The following is a 23083-nucleotide window of genomic DNA, read 5'->3' on the forward strand; positions in this document are numbered from 1 at the left end:
CGTCATAGTCTGGAAAAGTAGGAAGAGACTTGGAATCAGTTTCAGAAAATCCTTCCAGAGCTCTTGTGTGTGCGTTCTTACCATTGCCCTCCACGTGTTCTAAGATAATCCTTGTAAATGACTAGGACAATAAATCTCAGGGACAGTTACTTTATTGCCAGGGATGCATTTATTCACCATCATCTCTTGAGAGGCAGGACGGATAGGAGTGCTGGGGAGGGAAAGCAATCTACAATAAAGGCAAGGTAAGTAGAGGGAAAATGAATTTGTATCCCTCGGAGCTCTGAAAGGAGAGGAAGAGCATGAAGAGCCACTTCCTTTCGGTGTGGGGCTCTGGGTGAGGAAAATGGCTTCAGTGTGACAAGAAGCCGTTAGATGTGGAATGGTACCTTCAAGTCCTCCTTGGCCTATGCGTCTGGGATGCAGGAGGAGACCCGTTTCTCAGTCATGATATAGAGCAGCTGCTCATTTGCTGGTTGTGCTGGGCAAGTTTATTCTATTCTCCAGGCCAATAGTTTTCAGCCTGTGGGTCATGAACCCTTTGGTGGAGCGGGGGTCAAATATCAGATATCCTGCGTATCAGATATTTATATTATAATTCATGCTCCAACATGTAACAAGGACACGTGCTCTACTATGTTCATAGCAGCCTTATTTATAATAGCCAGAAGCTGGAAAGAACCCATGTGTCCCTCAACAGAGGAATGGATACAGAAAATGTGGTACATCTACACAATGGAATATTACTCAGCTATCAAAAACAATGACTTCATGAAATTCTTAGGCAAATGGATGGAACTAGAAAATATCATTCTGAGTGACGTACGTAACCCAATCACAAAAGAATACACGTGGTATGCACTCACTGGTAAGTGGATATAGCTCAAAAGCTCAGATTACCCAAGATACAATTCACAGATCACATGAAGCTCAAGAAGAAGGATGTCCAAAGTTCAGATGCTTCAGTCCTTCTTAGAAGGGGGAACAAAAATATTCATCGGAGGAAACATGGAGACAAAGTTTGGAGCAGAGACTGAAGGAAAGGCCATCCAGAGACTGCCCCATCTGGGGATCCAGCCCATACACACACAGCCACCAAACCCAGACAATGTTGCTGGTGCCAAGACATGCATGCTGATAGGAGCCTGATATAGTTGTCTTCTGAGAGGCTCTGCTAGAGCATGACAAATACAGAAGTGGATGCTCCCAGCCAAACATTGAACTGAGAATGGGGTCCCCATTGGAGGAGTTAGAGAAAGGATTAAAGGAGCTGAAGGGGTCTCCAACCCCCTAAGAACAACAATACCAACCAACCAGAGCTCCCAGGAACTAAACCACCATCCAAAGAGTACACATGGACAGACCCATGCCTCAGGGGCATATGTAGCAGAGGATAGCCAGGTTAGGCACCAACGGGAGGAGGGCTGGACCCCCCCAGTGTAAGGGAATCTCAGTGCGGGGAGGTGGGAAGAGGTAGGTGGGTGAATAGGTGGGGGAACACCCATAGAAGAAGGGGGGATGTAATGGGGTTTTTTGAATGGGAAACCCGGAAAAGGAGATAACATTTGAAATGTAAATAAAAAACATCCAATAAAAATATTCACAACACTAGCAAAATTACAGTTGTGAAGTAGCAATGAAATAATTTTGTAGTTGGAGGTCACCACAACATGAGGAACTGTATTAAAGGGTCCCGGCCTTAGTGAGATCGAGAACCGCTGTTCAGACCTTGGTTTCCTCAGAGAGTAGTTGGAATCGATGATTTATCCCCTTCCCCTCTTTCTTCCCTCTTCTCCTCCCTCTCTCCCTCTCTTCTTCTCACCTTTCTTCTCTCCCTCTCCTCTTTCCTCCCTCCCTTTCTTCCTTTTACATTTCTTTCCCAGATACAGTCTCATGCTCTGGTTTGTGGCCCACTATGTAGCCCAGACCAGCTTTGAAATCATGGCGATCCTTCTGACTCAGTCTCCCGAGTTGAATTCAGGGCACCGCCAGACAACCACTTTGGAGTGGGCAATTTGGACATTCACAGATCCTAATTTCAAGGGGGAAGGGCACCTGCTTCCTGAACTTACCCTCAAATTCTGTGAATTTAACCGAGGGTCCGAGGGGTTCATCCACAACTTTTAGACCTTAGAACCTCTTGTAAGTCACGTTGGGGCTCTGGAAAGGTACCTCCTCACTCGGAACCGACGATTGATATGGGTTTCCTAGTTTTGTTTTTTGCTCTAGTTTCTTGCCAGAGTGTAGTGTGAGCCTCTTTCTTCTGCAGCACAGATGACTCACCTCCTCAGCCAGGGCAGACCTGAGTAGCCCACAGGTTCCAAGCAAAGGGGCCAAGGCTGGATTCTCAGGGTCTTTAAAGTTGAGCTGAAAGAAGAGTAGGTAATGAGGGCAGTGTCAGCTGCCAAGTCTCTTTTTCCTGTTCCTTCTGTATCAGTTTCTCTCCGTGTCTTATTTTATTTCGAGACTGGAGTCTCACTAGGTAGCCCTGGCTGGCCTTGAACTTACTAAGTGGACTAGGCTAGCCTCAAACTGACAGAGGTCGGTCTCCCTTTAACTTCTCAGTGTTGGGATTAAATGCATGTGTCGCTAGGCTCAGCTTCCTCTTTCTTATTTTCAGCTGCCAAAGCAGTACGTGCATGTCTCGAAGCAGGCTTCTGCAGACTCCTGCTGTTTGCGTTTGGATAGGAAAACGACTATAAATAATTTAGGATTTTTGAGATAGGGTCTTACTCTCTAGATTTGGCTAACATTTGTGATCTCCCTGCTACTGCAGCCTCCAGAGCGCCAAGTTATAGACATGAGCTGAGTCTGACTCCCACAAAACTTCCTAAGAACCAGGGCTGGGGAGATAGTTCAGTGAGTAAGTGGCCTGCTGAGCGAACTTGATGACCAGAGTTTGAGTTCCCAGCGCCCACATAAAAGCTGGTCTGCTCAGCCTATGAGTTTGGTATGGAACCCCAGTGGCTGGGGCAAGGAGCACTCAGGTAGGTGGATCCCTGGAGCTCACAGGCCAGCCAGCTGAGCTCAGTCTCGAGGTGCTCCAGGTTCAGATAAAGATCCTGTCTCAGAGAACAAGATACCGGAAGAGGACACTGAATGCCGGTCATGCATGTACACCTGTAAGTATATGTGTGCACATCTGCACATGTATGTACACTAAAGACACACACACACACACACACACACACACGCACACACACACAACAATAACATCACCAACAAAAGCTCAAACCCATTAAAACCCAAAGGGAAGGTTAACGGAGGCACCAAGGAAACAGTAGTGAACCAGCGTTTGCAGGAGCCCCCAAGTTGGGTATTTGAAGGTACACAATACACTTAAAAGATATTCACTGTTCTTTTTTCTTTTCTTTTTTTCTTTTTTTCAGAGCTGGGGACAGAACCCAGGGCCTTGAGCTTGCTAGGCAAGCGCTCTACCACTGAGCTAAATCCCCAACCCCGATATTCACTGTTCTTACTGAAGGATGCTGGATATACCTGGGAGCATCGACCACCTCCCATCTTCTGCTGTAGGTAACGGAAGAGGCAAGGTAAGCATCCTAATCCTTCTTGCACTTTCGTCCCCTCACCCCTCTTGAGGTCTGGAAGGGAGATGCATTGTCAAGGAGCGTCTCAGATGACCACGTCTCCTTGTCAAAGCTGAAATCTCAGTGCAGAGAGCCCGGACCAGAGGCTGGCACATGACAAAGGATGACCACCTGAAAGCGAGGAAGCCAGGCTGGAGACGATGCGGGGAGCTTCAGAACTGGCCTGGTCCTGCCCTCCGATCCTGCCCTCCGCTGCTGAGGCACAATCTGAAGATTTAAGGAATCAGTTCCTGTTTGGCTAGTCCTGGCTGACCCCAATATCAACTCCCTTGACTGGAAATAAACAGGATCTTCCTTTGTGTCCCGGGAATGCAACGGAGGAACTCCAAAGGGAAAGGGTCTTTTCTGCCAAGGACTATCAACAAGGGTGACAACAGTGGGCACACAGTGTTGGCCTCTTCCTCCAGGGTGGCGAGGGAAGGTGCCCTTGTGTGTGCCGACCCTTCTCTATCATCATGAGCCCCACTAGACGTCAGAATCACATACCTAGAGGGCCCAGTCCTGTTCGGTTTGGATTTCTATTCTATGGGTCTAATGTATGGGCTTACACATGCTGAGCTATGCACCTTCTTGGAGGTAATCATGGTGACATTGTCTCTTATTGATACAGTATTGCAGATGTCCCTGGACTACACATCTTCTTGGAGGTAATCATGGTGACAGTATCTCTTATTGATACAGGATTGCAGATGTCCCTGGGGTACACATCTTCTTGGAGGTAATCATGGTAACAGTATCTCTTATTGATACAGTATTGCAGATGTCCCTGGACTACACATCTTCTTGGAGGTAATCATGGTGACAGTATCTCTTATTGATACAGGATTGCAGATGTCCCTGGGTAAGCTGGACCGTTTATCCTGAAGGGTCTATGTTACCTGAGGATGTCCCCAGTGAGGCCAGAGAGGTCGTGTGACTCATTATAGAACAGGGTGATGAGATTCGTGAGGGACCCCAATACATGCATGAGCCTCCCTTTTCTCTTAGTGCTCCTGGGGCTGGAATGGAGTTGGTCCATCCAGAAGCCTCAAGAGGGCTCGAGTTCCTCATTCACTCTTAGAAACTCCGTCCGTTTCAAAAGAATTGTTTGTGTAGGCTCCAAGCATGTGTTTACCCTTCCCCTTGTGAAAAGGAGGGCCACTTTACTTAATTTCAATTCTTTTGTTTAATCAGAGGGAAGCAGAAGGATTGTCTCCTCTCTCCTCTCCTCTCTCCATCTTCTATGGTAAGAAGACAGGATTTTGTGTCTGTCCCTTCATCCCCACCTCTTCCTCCTCCTTCTCCTTGTCTTCTCCTGATTGTTCTGTTCAGCAGACCAACCCCTAGAAGCTGATGAGGTAAGTCCCCTTGCTTCAGCTTGAGCACTCTGACAATTACCCCCAGGGAAACTACTAACACTACAGTTCGAATGCCCAGGTCCCCCCTAAAGTTCCTGTGTTAAAACCTTAACCCTTTGAGTATTTGGAGCTGGGAGGGTCTTTGGGAAGTGATGGGTCCTTGTGATGGGATTAGTGTCCTTACTGATGCCCCCTTCCTAGGCTAGCTTGTCTCTTCCAGGGCACGGGGAGACGTGGCTGTTAGTGAGGCAGCGAGTGGGCTCTCATCACACAGAACCTGCTGGCACCTGATCTCCTCAACCTCTAGAACGGTGAGGAATTCCCAGTTGTTAATTTGGGCTTACGGTGCTCCACTGTAGCAGCCAGAACAGCTCAAGACAATCACTCTGATCAAGAACTTCCTGCAGTTCCCTACAGTACACATTAGAACCTCCGTCTGATGGAGCTGTCCTGAAGTTTGTTTTGCAATCCTTTCGATCCTTGAATGCTCTGTCAACTGGCTTTCTCGGTGTGTTCACTGAGTGAGGACAGGAGCCACTGGGGAAGCATTTCCAGGCAAAGCTAAAGACCCCTGTAAGTCCAGGCAGAGGATAGAGAGATGTTTCTTAAAAATATCCACAGTAGTAAGGATTGAACCCAGGGCCTTGCACGTGCTAAGAGAGCTCTGTACCAGTTGAGATGGACTTCCAGCCCTGTCAGAGACGTTGAAGATCATATTATATCTTGGGCTATGGGGAATTGAATGGGAGACACTGGAAGATTCTGGCTTTTAAAATCTTCCTGAGGTTCTGTGGAGGAGGGAACAGCCATGAGACGGTGCATGAAGGGGACAAGTCTTGTCTACTTTGGTGTTAGTGGTTGACAGTTTCTTCATAACAGTCTTGGCCTAGAAGATGCAGCCGCGAAGGGGCACGACTGGGGGTCCTTGTTTTGGCACGGATTTCTATGGAACACCTTCTAGGCAGGTTGAGGTATGAGGTGGCGGGGGAGAACAGAGTGTCGCAACTCTCACTGCACTGAACCATTTCTTCCCTTTCAGGCAGGAAACCCAAGTGGACACTGGATCAGAGAGCCTGGACCCTGCACTGAATGTAGGAGGGGGCGGCTGTCCTGGGGGCACCAGGCTTTGGGAGGCTTTCTTTCACCCCTTCTCTCTGGAAAGAAGTTTTCTGCTTTTGCCTGTCACTCGAAGCATTTTCAGGAATCCCTAAAGTAAATCCAGCCTGACTGTGTTTCCACAGCTCCACTTGGGATGAGTGTAAAAGGGAGGGGCAGGGGTTGGGGATTTAGCTCAGTGGTAGAGCGCTTGCCTAGGGAAGCGCAAGTCCCTGGGTTCGGTCCCCAGCTCCGGGGGAAGGGAGGGGCAGGCAGGCCAGCCTCCAGGGGTTAGCCCTGCACATCCACAGGCTACCATCCTAGCCTGCCTGCTTAGTCATGTCCTAGGAGCAGGGCTGCCGGACAGAACAAAATTCCCAACCACAGCCACAGCTGTCATCATCAGTGGCATAGCCTATGACTTCTGAGTGCTCCTTAGACACAGAAGACAATGACGGCCAAAGCCCTGTGACCATTCTCCTGTCTGGAGGTGGCAGTCACAATTGTCTATGGTCCTGCCAAGCTGCCATACCTGCCCTGAGAGTGAGACCAGGATTCAGCCTTTCCCTATCTAGTTGAATGACATTGGGATCATCCCTTTGTGAAGAGAGCAGAATGGATAAGTCAGGGCAGGGCTCAGAAGTGATACTCCACAGTACTGGGCTTTGGCAGGCTGAGCATTCAAATTAGAGGAGAAAGGGGGGATGTGGTGGTGGAGGCAGTGCAGTGATATGGTTCAGCTGATAAAGGTGACTACCGTCAAGCCCAAGGACCCTAGTTAGTCCTTCTGGATCCATGCGGTAGGAGAGAACCAACTTCCTGAAGCTGCCGTCCACCTCTTCATGTGTGAACATGAAGCGTGTGTGTGTGTGTGTGTGTGTGTGTGTGTGTGTGCTATGTATGTGTATGTATGTGTGTTTAAGCTCAAGTGTGCTTCACCACAGAATTAATAGCTTTGATTCTTACACATGTCTCTTCCCTTGGAGAAGAATAAGAATCCAAGGGTCCTGAGATTTGCGACGTCATCAATATTCCTTCCCTAAGTTTCATCACTGTCAGCTGCTGGGGTGACTGACGGTGGGCCTGGTGAGGACATGTGACAAGAGTAGAGGTTTTAGGACCAGCTGACACTTTAAGGGAAAATCCAACCTTCCCTTGTAGCCTTCGCTCTAACAAATGGAAACTCCATCCCACCAGGAGGCCTGTTTGCTGGCTAGCACTTTTAGACTGTAGTGGGGACTTTGTGTGAAGAAGCCCCTCCTTCCAGCAGTTGAGGGAGGTTATGTAACTTAGATTGTGAAATTCTGGGAAGGCCCAATTCTGAGCCGGGAGCTAACATCAGCTCTGACGACACGTCCGTGATGGGGACCCCTTCACCCTGAAACCTGAGTCTGATCAATGCAATAAAGTTCTGGGCATTGGATTCTGGAGGGGGCACCTTCTGGGGAGCAGGGGCCGTGGAGAAACCGGGCAGGAACTGGGTAGGAGAGAGGAATAGTCGCATGGGGGTTCCCACGCTGGTGTAGCGCAGCGGGCCACCGGTTGCGAGCTGCCGGGAGGAGGAGGTTCACGTGCACCGGGTTGAGCCAGCCAGCGGCCGCAGCGCTGCTGCGCGCAGTTCTCTGTGGCCGACCGGCGCCTAGGGCTTCCGCTGGTCAGCTGACCGCCCAGTGCGGAACTGCACCACCAGCCACCCTGCTCAGTGCCGCCCCGCCTGCTGGGTCCTCTCCACCATGGCTGGGCTCATGGTCAGTGGAACTCAAGTAAGTCGGTCCAAGTGAGCCCCATCTAGTTCCAGGATCCAGTTGGGAATGGGAGGGACAGTGGGGCACAGGTCTCCAAGGCTTAACGTGAGCACCCTTGCCCTGGGAGGTCACATGTGCAGGTGGTGTGTGCCAAGTGTCCACACTTTCTCCAAGTTGAAGAAGAGGTCAGTCCCTTCTTTTGATCTTGGCACATTTTCTAGTGGTGTGGTAAGCAGTTGCGATCCCCCAGCTCCCTCTGTCTCTAGACTCACACTCATCAACGCTGAGGGACTAACTTTTCTACGAAACCCAGTGCTGGTGGCTCATAATTCTCAGGGTCCACCAAAAGCGTTTCAGTTTCTTCTTTTACAATTTGGTTTTAAAAGAACTTTTGGGGTGTATGCTGTTGATACCAGGGCAACTGTACAAATGATTCGATACATTTACATGGAGGAAGGGGGAACCCATGGCAGCAAAGTGCATAGAGTCACCAGAGTCACAATGAAAACCACAACGTGCTATCTGGCCGGGTGCTGGAGGAGCTCTGTCTTCAGAAAGATCTTTCTTTTCAAGGCTGGTGGAGGCCCCCACCCCCCATGCTACAGTTTTACTCATCTCCGGCTTCTTGAAGAGGTGTCCCTAGGACACAGGAACACCAGATGGCAGACACCTAACAGCGCCTGTTTTCAGCCTTGTAGTAAGGTCTCTGTGTTTGGAGCAAACTCTACCAGGCTGAGCAGGGCCCGGTATCTGCTGAAAAAAGGGAAGGTTTCTCTTTTGCTTTTTCCTCCCATGAAGCCAGCACTTTCACTTTGCAAAGTTCTTCTCCATCCCAGGGAAACAGGGTGAAAGTTCTCCCTTTAGGTGCAGAGCATCAGGGATAAAGGAATGGTTCCTCCTCAGAGACTTAAGATTTTTACAAATGGGAAACACAAAGAATGCCTGCCGGGTGCATGCTACCAAAGGGAACTACTTTGTTTCTTTTTAAAGGGTATTTGGTAGTTCATGCTGCAACTGAACGCGTTTATTGAGTGACTACTATGTTCCAGGCATGCTGCAGGTGTTGATAGAAACGAGTTGAATTACTATCTCTCTGCTGCCCCTGTTGACCTCATCTCCTACAATCGCTGGCTCTGCCTGGAGCCTCAGACAGGCACAAGTCCAGAGTTCAGAAGTGAGCCTGCCAGGTTACTGTCAGCCTCTGCAGAACGGCCAGACAATGGAGATCTTATTCTGAGCCAGGGAAAGGGGGCTTCCGGGAGTGAGTTTGACTTCCTAGGAAGAGGGATGTGTGCCTGGGAAGGGGGCCTGCCCCTTCATGCATCTGCCTAGGGAGCAGGGTTCCCCTCCTGTGCACGTGGTCTCTGCATTTCTGGTCCCAGCATTCTTTGAGTGTAGTTTCTTCCAAGTTCCTGGAGAACTTGACAGCAAGGTTGAAACTTCCCAAGACTTCCCTTTTCTTATCTTGTCCTCCTCAAGACTTGATGTTTCCGGTACTCCTAATGGTACCCCTGCTTCACAAGGCTCAGGGCCATCTGCTGACTTGTCGTTAAGACCTTTTTTTTTTGGGCCCTGCCCAATATTTGAAGATAAATGGCAGGAGGAGGTAGGAAGGTTCTGGAGTGCCTTGGGGTGTCACTGTGTCCTTTCCTACACCCTCTGGTTCTGGAATATTTGCTAGCATCTGCTCCAAACAATGTATAACAACCCACTGTGAGAGTAGCACCTTGGGTGTGCACAATTCTGACAAGTAGTTCCTTTTTTTTTTTTTTTGAAAATACCCATTTAATAGGATGCAGTACAATATTTCAATACATGAATATAATGTGTAATGATCAGAAGAGTAGGACTGGTGTATCGATTATAGTAAACAGTTATCATTTAGTTGCTTATGCTAGAGAGATCCAGTTCTCTCTGCTGGCTGTTTTGAAACACAATTCACAGTGGTTATCACCCATTGCCACGATTAGAAGATATTCCTTTTAACCTCTCACCAGTTAACATTCCAGCCAACCACCACTGTGTTTTCAGGTAGGCCTTTTAATAAGTAATTAATTTGGTGCTGCAACTCCAACCCAGGACTTCCACATGCTAAGGAAGCATGCTACCACGGAGTAACATTTCCAGCCCTAGATCCTTCTTTTAAAAAGTAAATCTTTAAAATGATTTATTTTGAGCTGAGTGTGGTGATACACAGTTTTAATCCCAGCACTTTGAAGGCAGAGAAAAATCTCTGTGAGTTTGGGGCTAGCCTGACCTACAGAGTGAGTTGTAGTACAACCAGGGCTATTATAAAGAAGCTCTGTCTTAAACAAACAAATAAACAAACAAAATGAAACAAAAGGAGACAACTGATTCCCATAGATTGTACATGCACTTTCATACATACACACACACACACACACACACTCACACACACTCACACACACGCACACACACACACACACACACACACACACATGCACACACATGCACAGGTGCCCACACACAAATAAACATAACTTAAAAAGATTTATATTCATTGGTGTGCCTTTGTCTGTGTAAGCATATTGTGTGCGTGCGTGCGTGCGTGCGTGCGTGTACCCAAGAAAGCCAGAAGGGCACAGCATGTATTGTGTTGGTTAGGTTTTGGCCAACTTGACACATGCTAGAGTCATCTAAGAGGAGGGAACCTCATGGGGGAAAATGTCCCCATCAGATTGGTTTCTAGGCAAACCATGGAAAGCAAGCCAGTATTTGGAGTTCATCCTTGGTCTCTGCTTCAGTTCCTGCCTCCAGGTTCCCTCCTTGAGTTTTTGCCTTGCCTTTCCTCAGTGGACAGTGACCTGGGATACTCAGACCAAGTAAACCTTGTGTTCCACGAGTTGCTTTGGGTTAGTAGTTAGACGCAGAAGGCCATCCTTGAGTACATTGTAAACTCCAGGCCAGCCTGAGTGCGTGCGATTCTTTGGACAAAGCAAACCGTATAAAGTAGACTATGACAGATCTCCTGGAGCTGGAGTTACAGGCAGTGGTGATCAACCAGACATGGGTGCTGGCAACAGAACTTGTACTCTCTGGAAGAGCAGTGAGTACTCTTGGCGGTTGAGCCATTTCTCTAGCTCAATCTACCCTGACTCTTCTTAAAGTGTGTGTGTGTGTGTGTGTGTGTGTGTGTGTGTGTGTGTGTGTGTGTGTGTGACTCTTGAGAAGCCCAAGGGGTGAGTTATCATTTTCATTATAATGTAACTGAAGTATCCAAGAATAAAATTGGATGCAACGTTTTCAGTACTTAGAGATCATGCATCCTAAAGAAAAGGATGATTTAAGTGCAAGGGAAAGATCTCAATAAAAAAATTAGAGAGGTGGCTAGTGATATTTGTTTGATGCTATACTGGTGTTCCTGGGGCCACTGTGGGCTGATGGCTGGTGTGGGCCACTGTGGATGATGGCTGCATGCAAGTGGGACAGTCGATGGATGCTGTCCTGTCACTTTTCTCTGTTAAATCTTTTTATTCATCGTGGGCCTGACCTCATTTGACTTTCCTTGGCTTGAATGCTTCATTTATATTCAATATAACCTCCTCCTCTTTTCCATTAATGTATGACAGCGACAGTTTGTGGCATGGACACAACAACAGACAAAAACACAAACTTGAAATTTGGGCACTGAAATCTTAGGCTCAGGAGAGAATGAAAATAACCGATCCCCCTCCATGGGGATATTGATCTGAACAACAGCTATTGACTGGGCGAGTGCTTTTCATACGCTATTTCAGTCCTGTTACACAAGTACAATGGGGACCACACTGCCTGATCTCAATGGCTGTCTCATGAGGATGCAACAGATAACTGGACTGCACGGGGCAGGCATTCATTAAGTGTTATTGTGCCATCGTAACTGCTCTTGGTGGTAGTTGATGGCTGTACTTGATAAGTTCAAAAAAGAGGAAGCAGGGGCTGAGAGTCACTCAGTTGGTCCAGCACCTGCCTGGCTTGCACAAGGCCCTGGGTTTGACCCAGGCAGAAGGAGCAGAAGCTGGAGGTCATCCTCAGTTACATAGTGACCTCTAGGCCAGCCTGAGACACATGTGACTCTCTGAATGAAGAAAACAAAAGAGAACAGGTTCCAAATCATTGCAACACATCCAAGGAAACTGGTGCTTGAAAATGGACCTGGGGCAGCTCTTCTGGTGAGAGCTAACCTGGTAATAGATTGGGGGTGGACGGGTAGAGGCGGTGAGGGCAGTGGGAATGGTATGGTAGTCGTGTTTGTGTGTCCCTGGGAATCTGGTGACTGACAACTTAACACAGAGAAAGGCTGTCCTGAGGGTAAGCACTCTGTGGTCCTTACGTTGGGAAGTGTTTATTCACAACTCAGAACTTACCAGGCTCCATCACTGTCTCTATGTTATGTTGAGAGGACGATGGAATTCTTCCCTGTGTGAAAGTTGAGATCTGACAAACTGGGTCCCCTCTAGATCTAATCTTTGCCTGGTGTACAAGGACAGGATTCAGCGTCTCTATTTAAAGCTAAGCTTACCTACTTTGAATATCACAGGAATCTTATGAGTTGATGGCCCAAAATGGTGGTGGTACGTGCTGGGTTTTAGAGCGAGCCCCATGGACCTGGAGGGTTACAGAACTTACAGAACACATTACAGATTGAGACCAAGCCTGCAGGATTTACTGGGACCTTAATAGCCTCAATCTCTCTTTGGCGAGATCCTTCATCTCAGCATGGAAGCACAACTTACTTTATTAACATAAATGCTGTTGGGGTAGATCTCTAACCCAGATAAGCCCGTGCAATGAAAACGCAACTCAATTAATATGAATTCAAGCTGCCCGCCTAGACTGGGCAGATCTACCACTGCACTACTCTACTCCCAGCTAGGAGATCCCTTATAACTTCCTGTTTCTCCAGGCTTCAGCTCCATCTTCCTTCCACCTCCTCTCCCCAGTCGTTGCCTTCTCCCTCCTCCCTCTCCCCACCAACTCTTCAGCTCCACCTTTTCTTCCCCTGCCCAATCACCGGCTCTAGCCTTTATTTTACACTTTAAAATGGGGAGAAGGTTCTGATGAAGTATGTGTTTACTCCTTGTCCTAGGCAGACCCTCTTGCAATTAGCATCAAAATACAAATAGCACCAGGCCAACCTACAAATGCTGCAAAAATGAATCTAATATAGAAAGGGGACAGATTGCTAGATTGAAGCAAGATCCCATTTTATATAATAATAATAACAACAACAACAACAACAACAATAATAATAATAATAATTTATTTTTGCTATTTTCTTGGGTCAAAATTATTTTATTGGGCCATTAAAGTAATCCAGTGTGTCAAAGTAGTTGCCACCAAGCATGATTTTGATCCTGGGGACCTACATGTTAGAAGGAGAGAACTTCAAGATGTTTTCTGTCTACTAGGTATGTACCATGGTGCACACATGGACACACACATGAAAGAAAGAAAATAAATACATGTTAAAAATTAAATATTATTTCTCCTTCCTTTTTCCTTAGAGGTGTATAAAACAGGGGTCTTGCTCCGCTACTCAGGTTGGCTTTGAACAAATTAAGTTGCCCAGGCAACTGCTTTGTCTGTGTTGAGATTATAGGGATGCCCATAGTCCGTACAGTCTTACCCTGCCGTGAACGCAGTAAAGAGCAGTAGTAACCAGAATGGAAGATGTACCCATAGCTGCCATGGCGGCATGGACGGGTTGAAGGCTTATCCCATGGGAGGAAACTTATGCCTGGCATAGTTGTGGCCAAGAACCAAGGTTGTTGAGAGCCCCAAGATGAACCCACTACTGTTATTCTAATAAATGGACGTAATATCAAAGGGGCCTCCAAATTCCTATCGCTAGACTGTGGCTTAGAGCAGCTCTCAGGTCTCATCAGAGAGGTTTCTTCATGCAGTTGGAGATGGTTAATGAAGAAACACATAGCTGTTCAAAGTGCAGAGACCAAGTGGGCTAACCTGGGATACCCACCTCACTCTTCGCCAACAGGGGCTGTGAAAGAAGTGGGTAAGGAAGACTGGAAGAGCTAGAGCTAGGGGAGGACTAGAGCGAAACTAGGTTTTCTGAACAGGACAGGACCAATGTACAGCAGTGTGGTCGGTCACCCTCACACGACCTGGGCATGATCAAGTCACGGAGTGGGGCAAAACGTGCAGGCAAAACCGTTTAAACAAAAAGTGGCCTTCTGATGTAAAACTTTAGAAACGTTGGTCATGCTACCCTAGGCCTTGTCAGCACTTTGTAAAGAGTGTGGTGGGTGTTTTTTTACACACAGAGGTTCTACAGTGGGACTCGTGGCCTCTTTCCTGCCCAGCTTGTTTTAATGCCTTGGGGGTTCAATTATGGGTTCAACCTGTGGCCCGAAGGCCTCATGCTATCACCGAAAGCTGTGAGCACAGCCCAACCCAAAATCATGAACTTACTTTAAGTGTGTTTTTGAGTTTTTTTTAAAAATAACTCTGTCGCACAGTTGAGCTTGAGCTTTGTAGATTCAATTTCTGTGGCAGGGTCAGAGGGTGGAAGGAGCACTTTTCACAGTGACTACAGGGATCGTTTCTGAAGCCAGAGAAAGGGCTGAGGCCTGGGACAGCATCCATCCTGTCTTCTGTCTTCTGTGAGGGTGAATGTAATATGGGAGGAAGAGAGAGAAGAAGACCCAGATGGGCAGCCATCACAAAGGTCAGGGTGGGGGCTTGTTTGGTCACCTGTACCTTATCCAATTTTAATCTAATTTCTGCTGTGTCACAATATATCCCCATCAACCTAACTATGCCAGGAAGGGGGAGCTGTTGGCAGAGTCCCCCCAAAAGTGGCAGAATTGGTACAGTTTAGCCATCCTTTAACGTTGAGGAAGCAGTCATGGGATTGGCGGCTCTGGGTTGTGAGTAGTTGGGTAATTTCCATTTTTGTTCCATTGAATTTGCAGGTGTCCTACGTAGGCCAGTACTGCAGAGAAATTCCAGAGTCCCTGGGCCGGGACTTTGGACATTTTGCAAAGAGGCTTGACCTGAGCTTCAACCTCTTGAGGTATGTAGACTTTGAGAGACGCAAGCCAGGCCTGGGCTACCCAATTCCCTCCAGGACCTTGGGGTAGCATGCTTAAGTCACAGGTCCCAGCTCTTTACAGGGTCTTGAGAAAGATGGGACCACACACCAGACCTTGTTGCAAATGATCGTGGAGATCACGGCTGGTCTTCTAGTAAGCGATGCCTAAGAAGGTCAGAGCATCTGAGCCTGGTTCACCTCACGATGGTGGGAGGGTCCTGTACTTCTGCTTTGTTCTTTAGGGGTGTTTAGCTTTGTTTCCTAAGAGTGACCGCCTCTCACAGAGTGTAGCAAACCACAGATAGGGTGTGTGTAGATATGTATGTTTTGCAGCTTTGATGTTTTAAATATTCATGAGGATGCTCTCTCTCAAAGGATTACTGTTGGTGTGAAGTGGTGTGAAGTGGCGGGGGATGGTGTGAAGTGGTGATGGGGGTGGTGTGAAGTGGTGATGGGGCAGGAGGGGGTGGTGTGAAGTGGCGATGGGGCAGGAGGGGTGGTGTGAAGTGGCAGGGGAGGAGGGTGGTGTGAAGTGGTGATGGTGATGGGGTGGTGTGAAGTGGTGATGGGGCAGGGAGGGGTGGTGTGAAGTGGCGATGGGGCAGGAGGGGTGGTGTGAAGTGGCAGGGGATGGTGTGAAGTGGTGATGGGGTGGTGTGAAGTGGTGATGGGGCAGGAGGGGTGGTGTGAAGTGGCGGGGGATGGGGTGAAGTGGTGATGGGGTGGTGTGAAATGGTGATGGGGCAGGAGGGGGTGGTGTGAAGTGGGGGCAGTAGTGGAGGTGGTGTGAAGCGGGGATGGTGGGGCGGGGGTTTCTAACTCCTGTTTGAGTCTCTGCCAAAGGTAAGTGTGATCTTGTATGACAGTCTAGTGGTCTTCTTAAAAGGTGACGCGTTATGCTGGTGTGTGGGCTTAGCAGAGGAAAGGCGATGGCACTTGGACAGTAGGTGTTGGTGGGGCAGGTGGACAAGGATCAGGCTTCTGTGTTTAGGCTGTTTTTTGAAAAGCGCTATTCTGAGTTCCAGCCTGCCCTCTGCTTGAAACCTGACCCATTCCAAGACCCAGGTATGTTTCTGCTTCTAGTTCTTAGGGTTTTTGTCTCTTTCAAAGAGTGCAGATACTTGGGGATGAAGAATCTTGTGGGAAATGGATAGAACTCAGGACACTGGCTCTTAGCAGGTAGGAGAGAATGGCAGTTTCAGAAGTCAGCCTCATGTGTGTGCCTAGGAGCTGGCACAGTGTACACTGAGCTGTGTGGTCTCCAGAAAAGGGGTGTCTTGATAGGGGATATGTGTCCCGGTATATGCACTCCCTGACTCCCGAGAGGTTCTTAGACTTTGGGTGTATGTGGAGATCTAAATCTTGCAATGCCAATGCAGAAGGTGGCTAAATGTAATGGCTGCCCCTAGAGAAATCCAGGGTGCTTTGTGGTTGCAGTGTCAGAGAGAGGACAGAGTGTAAAACCTGGAGTGAACTGGGTCTAAGATGTCCACACCTTACATAGCTCCTCTGTCTGGATTCAGGCAAGAGGTTCTACCCAATGCCCCATGTTCTATCCATGTGGTTGGCCTCTAGGGGCCCAGGTCCTCATGGCTTGGGGGTTGTAGCTGCCTGGCTGATGTCTGCTGGAAACCCAGAGGTGGGTCTGAGGAGGCTTTGAAGGAGCATGTTAGTGGGTGCTGGTCATGGAAGTGGGAACTGTCATGTCTGAGGAAACCACTGTCTTTGTTTACCTAGGTCCTGCTGACCCATAACTGATAAGATGCTGGCCTGGGAAGGCATGGGGAGGCAGGGAGGGAAAGAACTCTTGGCTCTGTGGGGCCAGATTGATTGTGTCTTCCCAGTGTGAAAGATCGTAAAGTTTGATGATGGAATCTTATTTGTCTGGTTTTGTCTTTAGTGTTGTTCCTTAAAACAAACAAACAAACAAACAAATAAACAAACCATTGCCCAAACTACACCAAGACATAGTTTTTGGGGCCAGTGAGGCGGCTCAGAGTTAAAGGTTCTGGGTGCTAAGCTTGATGACCTGTGCTTGATCCTCAGGATCCACACCATAGAAGGAGAGAACTGAGCCCTACAGGTTGCTCTCTGACCTCGATTACATGTGTTATAGCCCATGTTCACACCCTTTCCAATACACACACGTTAAAGAAAAAAAACTTGCACCTTGTTATTTCCCTCTCTAGAAGTGTCAGGGAAGCTACACCCTTGAAGTCTCGCCAACATGGTTGCCTACACAAGACCTGAACATCAGTAGACATGCTCACACGGAATGGGAACTACAGGTAGTTGAGGGATGCCGGGAGGGGGAGCGATCAGCTTCTCCAGAGAGAGCACACTGACTTCTTACCTGGTGCTAAGAGATGTGATGCACTTTGAAAACATACACACAAATAACATTTCACAGACTGGGCTGGTCGTATTTGTGGATTCAGGAATACATACATGTATACATATGTGCAGCAGTTAAAGAAAAAGAGGCCATGGATTGGAGAGAGAGCAGAGGAAGGAGTTGGAGGGAGGAGAGAGAAGGGGAGAAATGATGTAATTATATTATAAATTCAAAGAAAAAAACCCAAAGAAATACATGCTCGGTGTTTTATTCCAGTGGCTTTGCAGCCCCAGGTCTCGTGTTTAAGCCTTCATATTGAAGAGAATACCCGTTCTCCTGGCATGGGCTTGGTGCCTTTATTTAAGAACACTTGATCATGAAAGGATGGATTTATGTCCCAACGCTGTACTGTGTTCCACCGTTCTGTGTGTTTACCATGTGCTGGCACTGCATTGCCTTGGCAACTCTCTCCCTGAAGTGCATTTTGAAATTAGGTAGTTTGCTTGTCTCAACTTTTCTTCCTTTTGCTGAAGGTCATGTTAGCTGTCTGGGGGTCTTCTGTGGTCATCTGGATTTTGCGAAAAAATATGTTACCATTTTTGTAGGGATCGCATTCTAAGTATAATGTCCCTTTAGCCACTCATCCAGTCAATAGGCACAGACTCCATGTTCATTTATTTGTATTGTCTTTAAATTTCTTTCAGAAATGTTTTATAGTTTTTTTGTTGTTGAGTAGATCTTTTACTTCTTTGGTTAAATCTATCACTAAGTATTTTATTTTTTTTCCTTTAGCTCTGTTGTAAATGGGGTTGTCTGCTCACCCATTCTGTTCTGGATTATTCTTAGTGTGTAGAAATGGAACTGATTTTTCTATCTGGCAACTTGCCCAAATTTGTTTTTGATAGAATCTTTGTGCTCTCTCTCTCTCTCTCTCTCTCTCTCTCTCTCTCTCTCTCTCTCTCTCTCTCTCACCATAATGTGTGTAAATGGAGACAATTTTCCTTCTGTTCTTTTGATTTATATCCTCATTATTTTTTTCTTGCCTAATTGCTCTGGTTGGGGCCTCTAGAAATAATACCGAAGAAAGTGACAAGGGTATCCTTGTCCTGTGTGTAAGGAGAACCTTCCAGATTGTTATCATCTAGTGCCATGTTTTCTGGGGCCTGACAAATACAGACTTCTTATTTTTTTCTCTTAAAATGAATTTTAATCACCTATAGATTTCAGTAATGTGACATTCAGTAAAAAGTGTAAGACTGTCTTTGGTTACCACATATAAAATTCCGGATTCCCTCGCAGCTCCTGAAAACCTAAATTTCCAAGTTCCAGGCTCAGGAAACCTGTATCTGCTACTGTTATGCATATGGTATAAAGGCCACATTTAAATTATTTACTATTTTTATTTTATGTGCATTGGTATTTTGTGTGTTTGCGTGAGGGTGTCTGATCCCCTGGAACTGGAATTGCAGACAGTTGTGAGCTGCCATGTAGGTGCTAGGAATTGAACCCAGGTCCTCTGGAAGAACAGTGACTAGCTTTTAACCACTGAGCCACATCTCCAATCTCCAGAGGCCACATTAAAAAGCATCATACTAATTCTTCAAATGTTCTGGACCCTGCTTGTTAGTAGTGAGTTATCATATCACTGGCTTGCAGTAGAAGTGTCCACAGTCCTCACAATAAGCATTTCACTGGCTTGCAGTAGAAGTGTCTACAGTCCTCACAATAAGCATTTCTGTCAGTGGCAAGTTTACTGTGTAGTTGGATAGTTTTCCTTTCCTTCAAACATTTCTCCTGGGCTGGATGTGTTCATTTTTGTCTTATCATTTATATTATATTATATTATATTATATTATATTATATTATATTATAATCCCTGAGAGGCCTGTTTGTTTTCTAATGAGAGACAGAAAGGGTATGAATTGGGATGGGAGAGAAAGTGGGGAAGAAATGGGGGGGGGAGCAGACAGAGGGGAAACCATAGTCAGGATTCACATTGAGAAAAAAAAATCTATCTTCAGTAAAAAAAAAATAATAACCTTCCTCTCAAACAATGTTTAATTTCTTTTAATTTTACATTTATTTGGGGTGTGTACATATGTGCTTGTGTCTGCATACATGCATGTGTTTGCCTACATCACAGCATGAAAGTAGAGGTCAGAGGATAACTCCTTCCCCCATGCGGGGCCTTGTGATTGAGCTGAGATTGGCTTGGGGGCATTCACTTTTACCAGCTGAGCCATCTTGCCAGTCTAAGTTCAGCGATTGTGTTTAAGAACTCAGATCTTGGGCTTGGAGAGGTGGTTCAGCAGTTAGGAGCACTTGATGCTCTTGCAGACGTCCTGAGTTTAGTTCTCACTATCCAAAGTGACTCACAGGTGGCTGTAAATCCAGTTCCAGGGGACCTGATGCTGTCTGCTGGCCTCTGCAGGCTCGTTTATTTACATGCATAATTAAAAATATACATAAACCTTATATATATATATATATATATCTTAACTCAGAGTTTTGTAGTCATCATTCACTGTTTAAAATCTGTATCTTTTAAAACTCGAGTTTATTTTTTGACAGTTTTGTATATGTGTATGATATGTTCTGGTCCCACTTACCACCCCACCCTCTCTTGCTCCTCTCCCACCTCCATCAGTCCCCTCTTCTTCTCCATGAGTGCCCTCTCCCAGTAGTGTTCCTTTTTGATTTGTGTGCTTTCGTTTTGTGACCTACCGGATTTGACCAGGATGCCCACAAATGGCCATGGGTATGAATTATTCATTGGAGCACGGGAGACTCACAAGCAGTTACATCACTGAGGCCAGTGACTCTCCCTCCCCCAGGAGCCATCAAGGGCTTTCCAGAGAGTGGCTGACGGAGACTCTTAATTATACGGAAGTGCGCATGCCTATACCTGACTCACTGAGTTTCTTATCAAAGGGTATGGAATTTGGTCGAATGCGTGCTCCTGGATGCGAGGTGACCATGCGGCTTTCATCATTTGTTACTTTGGCAAGAGCTGCGATGTTATTGATTTGTGTATGTTGTACCAATCCTGCCCCACAGTATATAATCCCCTTTAACGTGCTGTTGAATTTGCTTTCTGGTACTACTAAGGATTTCCAGACGTTAAGTTTATCAGAGATATTGGCGATGTTTCTGTCCGGCTGTGGTACAGGGGCAATGCTGGCTTTGTAAGAGGCGTTTGGAAGTGTTCTTTGTGTTTACGCTATTCCATCCTTCTGTTATTTGAGACAGTTCAAGGATTGGCATGAACTTTTTTCTCTTTGGTCGAATGTACTAGTGAGTCTCCGGAGACCTTGGACTTTCTTTGGTTGGGAGTTTTGATGACTTAATTGCCTGCTTGTTATTGGTCTGTTCCAGGGCATCTCGGGCTGGCCAGGTTCACACTTAACTCTTGCCAAGATGCTAAAAAGGAGGCATTAGTCTCTAGGCATGCCCGCATGTGAGAATAGCCTTCTGTGTTGTTTTGTTATTTGCTCTCAGCCACATGCCCTCTTCACTGTGAATTACCTTCAGAAAAGAGTTCTGTGAGCACGGGAGGCAGGCTGGGGCAGAGCATGTGGTTAGCATGGATGAGACGCTGAGTTCAATCCCACACTGAAGAAGACATGAGGGTGGTGCTACAGTTATTCCCCAGCTTGCTGTTCCTTTGCTGAGTGTTCAGAAATCAGGCTCTTACCGCCGAGCGTTATATATGACCTGTCAGATGGCCGTGCATTTTGCCTTTTGATTGTGTTTTTACTTGGCTTCTGGGGACACCTGAATGGTTAGTAATATCATCATCATCATTATTATTATAATTATAATATTCTTTAAAGAGAATATTATTCTTTAAAAATCCATGTATGCATGTATACATATATACATACATAGATACATGTGTGTATGCATACGTACACAATGCATCATACATACATTCATGCATATATACTTGCATGCATATATACACAGATGCATACATACACACATATATACATGCATGCATACATACACAGATGCATGCATACATACATACATGCATATATGTACATGCACCACACACAAAGAGTTCTGTTCATTTTCCTGTGGGTACCTATCATACTGGCAGAAAGATAATGACGAATTTTAAAGTTTTGAACTTTTGCTTGGTGGTAAGGTATGTGTTCTCCCACTCCCATTATAGCTATGGCCTTCTGTATCAACTAAAGTAAACCCATCTTCCTATCCCTTGAGTTGTCCAATAAGTTGGTTAGTTCTCCCTGATGAAATCACAAACTCAGTTATGTATTTTCAGTGAGTCTTTCTGGAGATTAAAGTCTTTGGAACCACTGTGCGTCTTATCAAGTGGTACGTTGGGAATGGAACCATGGGAAGAAACCCAGATGAAACCTCTGTCTCCTTTAAGAGGCCCAAAGGCTCCTGTCTTCCGCCTCTTCATCCTGGGCCTGTTTCTTGTGATGGATGGGACCCAGCTCAGCTACAGGACTATGGCTCAGATGAGTCCTAGAGCGTAATTTCCAGGTCAGCTCCTGTTGTCTTCCTTGGAATGAGACTGGAGCATGTGGAGAGTTAACTGACTGATAGGAGGAGTGGAGCACTGTGCCTTGAATTTATCATGGATGAACAGCCACACTCTAACATCCATATTTATGTGAAATACTTAAGATTTGTTTGTGATTTTTTTCCCCTTAAAATCAGTAATAGTCTATGTAGAAATATTGGGAAACTCAGGAAGGTAGACAGGGGACAGCTTTCCTCTCACATTACTGATAATAGTACCGGTTATACACCTCTGTGGTTGTGTGGCCATCCTCGTCTTTTCAGAGCCATTAACATGATGCATATATTCAGATTCTGTTCGAAACGTTTCTTACTTGGGTAAATATCGCATAATAATTAAAATTCTTCGTGTGTGTGTGTGCGCGTGTCTGTAGGTTAGAGGACATCTTGCAGTCGTCAGTTTTCTCCTTCCACCATGTAAGTTCGGAGGCTCAAACTCACCGCTCTTAGTGCTAAACACCTTCACCCCGTAGCCATCTGGTAGGCCTTTATATAACATTTTTTGATGGTACCTTAAACCATTCCTCAATGTTGTAATGTTCTCTGATGAGCATAGGTCTCATAAATTACTTTGGACAAATTTCCAAGGAAGGACGTTGGTACAGATGCCTGATTGCCTCCTTAGAAAAGCTGTAAATACTGGTTCTCCCAAATTCTTCCAAATGATTCCAAATGCTGCCTCTTGAACCCCATGTTTCAGCCAGTGGGCTCCGGATCTGTACCAGGCAAAGAGAGCCTTTGAATAAGTTGTCCTGACATCCATCTTCCCTTTCTGATTCTTTTGGGAGGAAAGAGTCTCCCCTGTGGCCCCATTCTGCTTCCTGGAACACCCTGAATGGTTTCGGAGGGGCGCCTGCTCAGCCTGTTGAACACAGCAGACAGAGCAGAGTTCCTGTGGTAAGCAGTGATAAATATGCCCACGTCAATCTGGCAATAGAAGTGAGAGGCTTTAATTGATCTATGGGAACAGGAAGCTTACGTTTTAAAAATTAAATTATTTGCAGTCGCATCTTATTTACCGTCGCTGATGAATGTGCTGTGTGGCAAACTGCTTAGAAGAACATTCCTGATGGGTGGTTGCTTGCTGCTCTTCTGCCTTCTGCTGGGTGGGGGGAGGTGGAAAGGACTGGGGGGTGGGTGTTGCTGTGCCGCTCCAGGTAAGGGTCACTGACTGCCCTCTTCGTGCGGCACAGATGCATGTCATGAAATGGGCATTTATCACACTCTCACAGCGTCTTCAGAGACAGGTAGAGCACACAGCATTTGCCCATGTTGCAGACAGTTACCAGGTTAACTTGTAGAGATTAGCAGTGAGTGATTTTGGGCTTAGACCACTCTGGATCGACCTGCTTCTG

At 46.5% G+C, this 23083-nt stretch overlaps 1 protein-coding gene across 1 annotated transcript in view; it reads left to right on the plus strand.

Moving 5' to 3' along the window:
* The first annotated feature begins 7654 nt into the window (after positions 1 to 7654).
* The window catches only part of Lrmda (leucine rich melanocyte differentiation associated), a 605248-nt gene continuing 589819 nt past the window's right edge, over positions 7655 to 23083 (plus strand). Inside the window, exons 1-2 of the mRNA XM_032918183.1 lie at positions 7655 to 7803; positions 14721 to 14821. Of these exons, the coding sequence (XP_032774074.1) occupies positions 7774 to 7803; positions 14721 to 14821 (131 nt within the window). The 5' untranslated portion in view covers positions 7655 to 7773. The remainder of the gene's footprint in view (positions 7804 to 14720; positions 14822 to 23083) is intronic.

Source organism: Rattus rattus, chromosome 12 (genome assembly GCF_011064425.1).
Source record: "Rattus rattus isolate New Zealand chromosome 12, Rrattus_CSIRO_v1, whole genome shotgun sequence".
Taxonomy (NCBI): domain Eukaryota; kingdom Metazoa; phylum Chordata; class Mammalia; order Rodentia; family Muridae; genus Rattus; species Rattus rattus.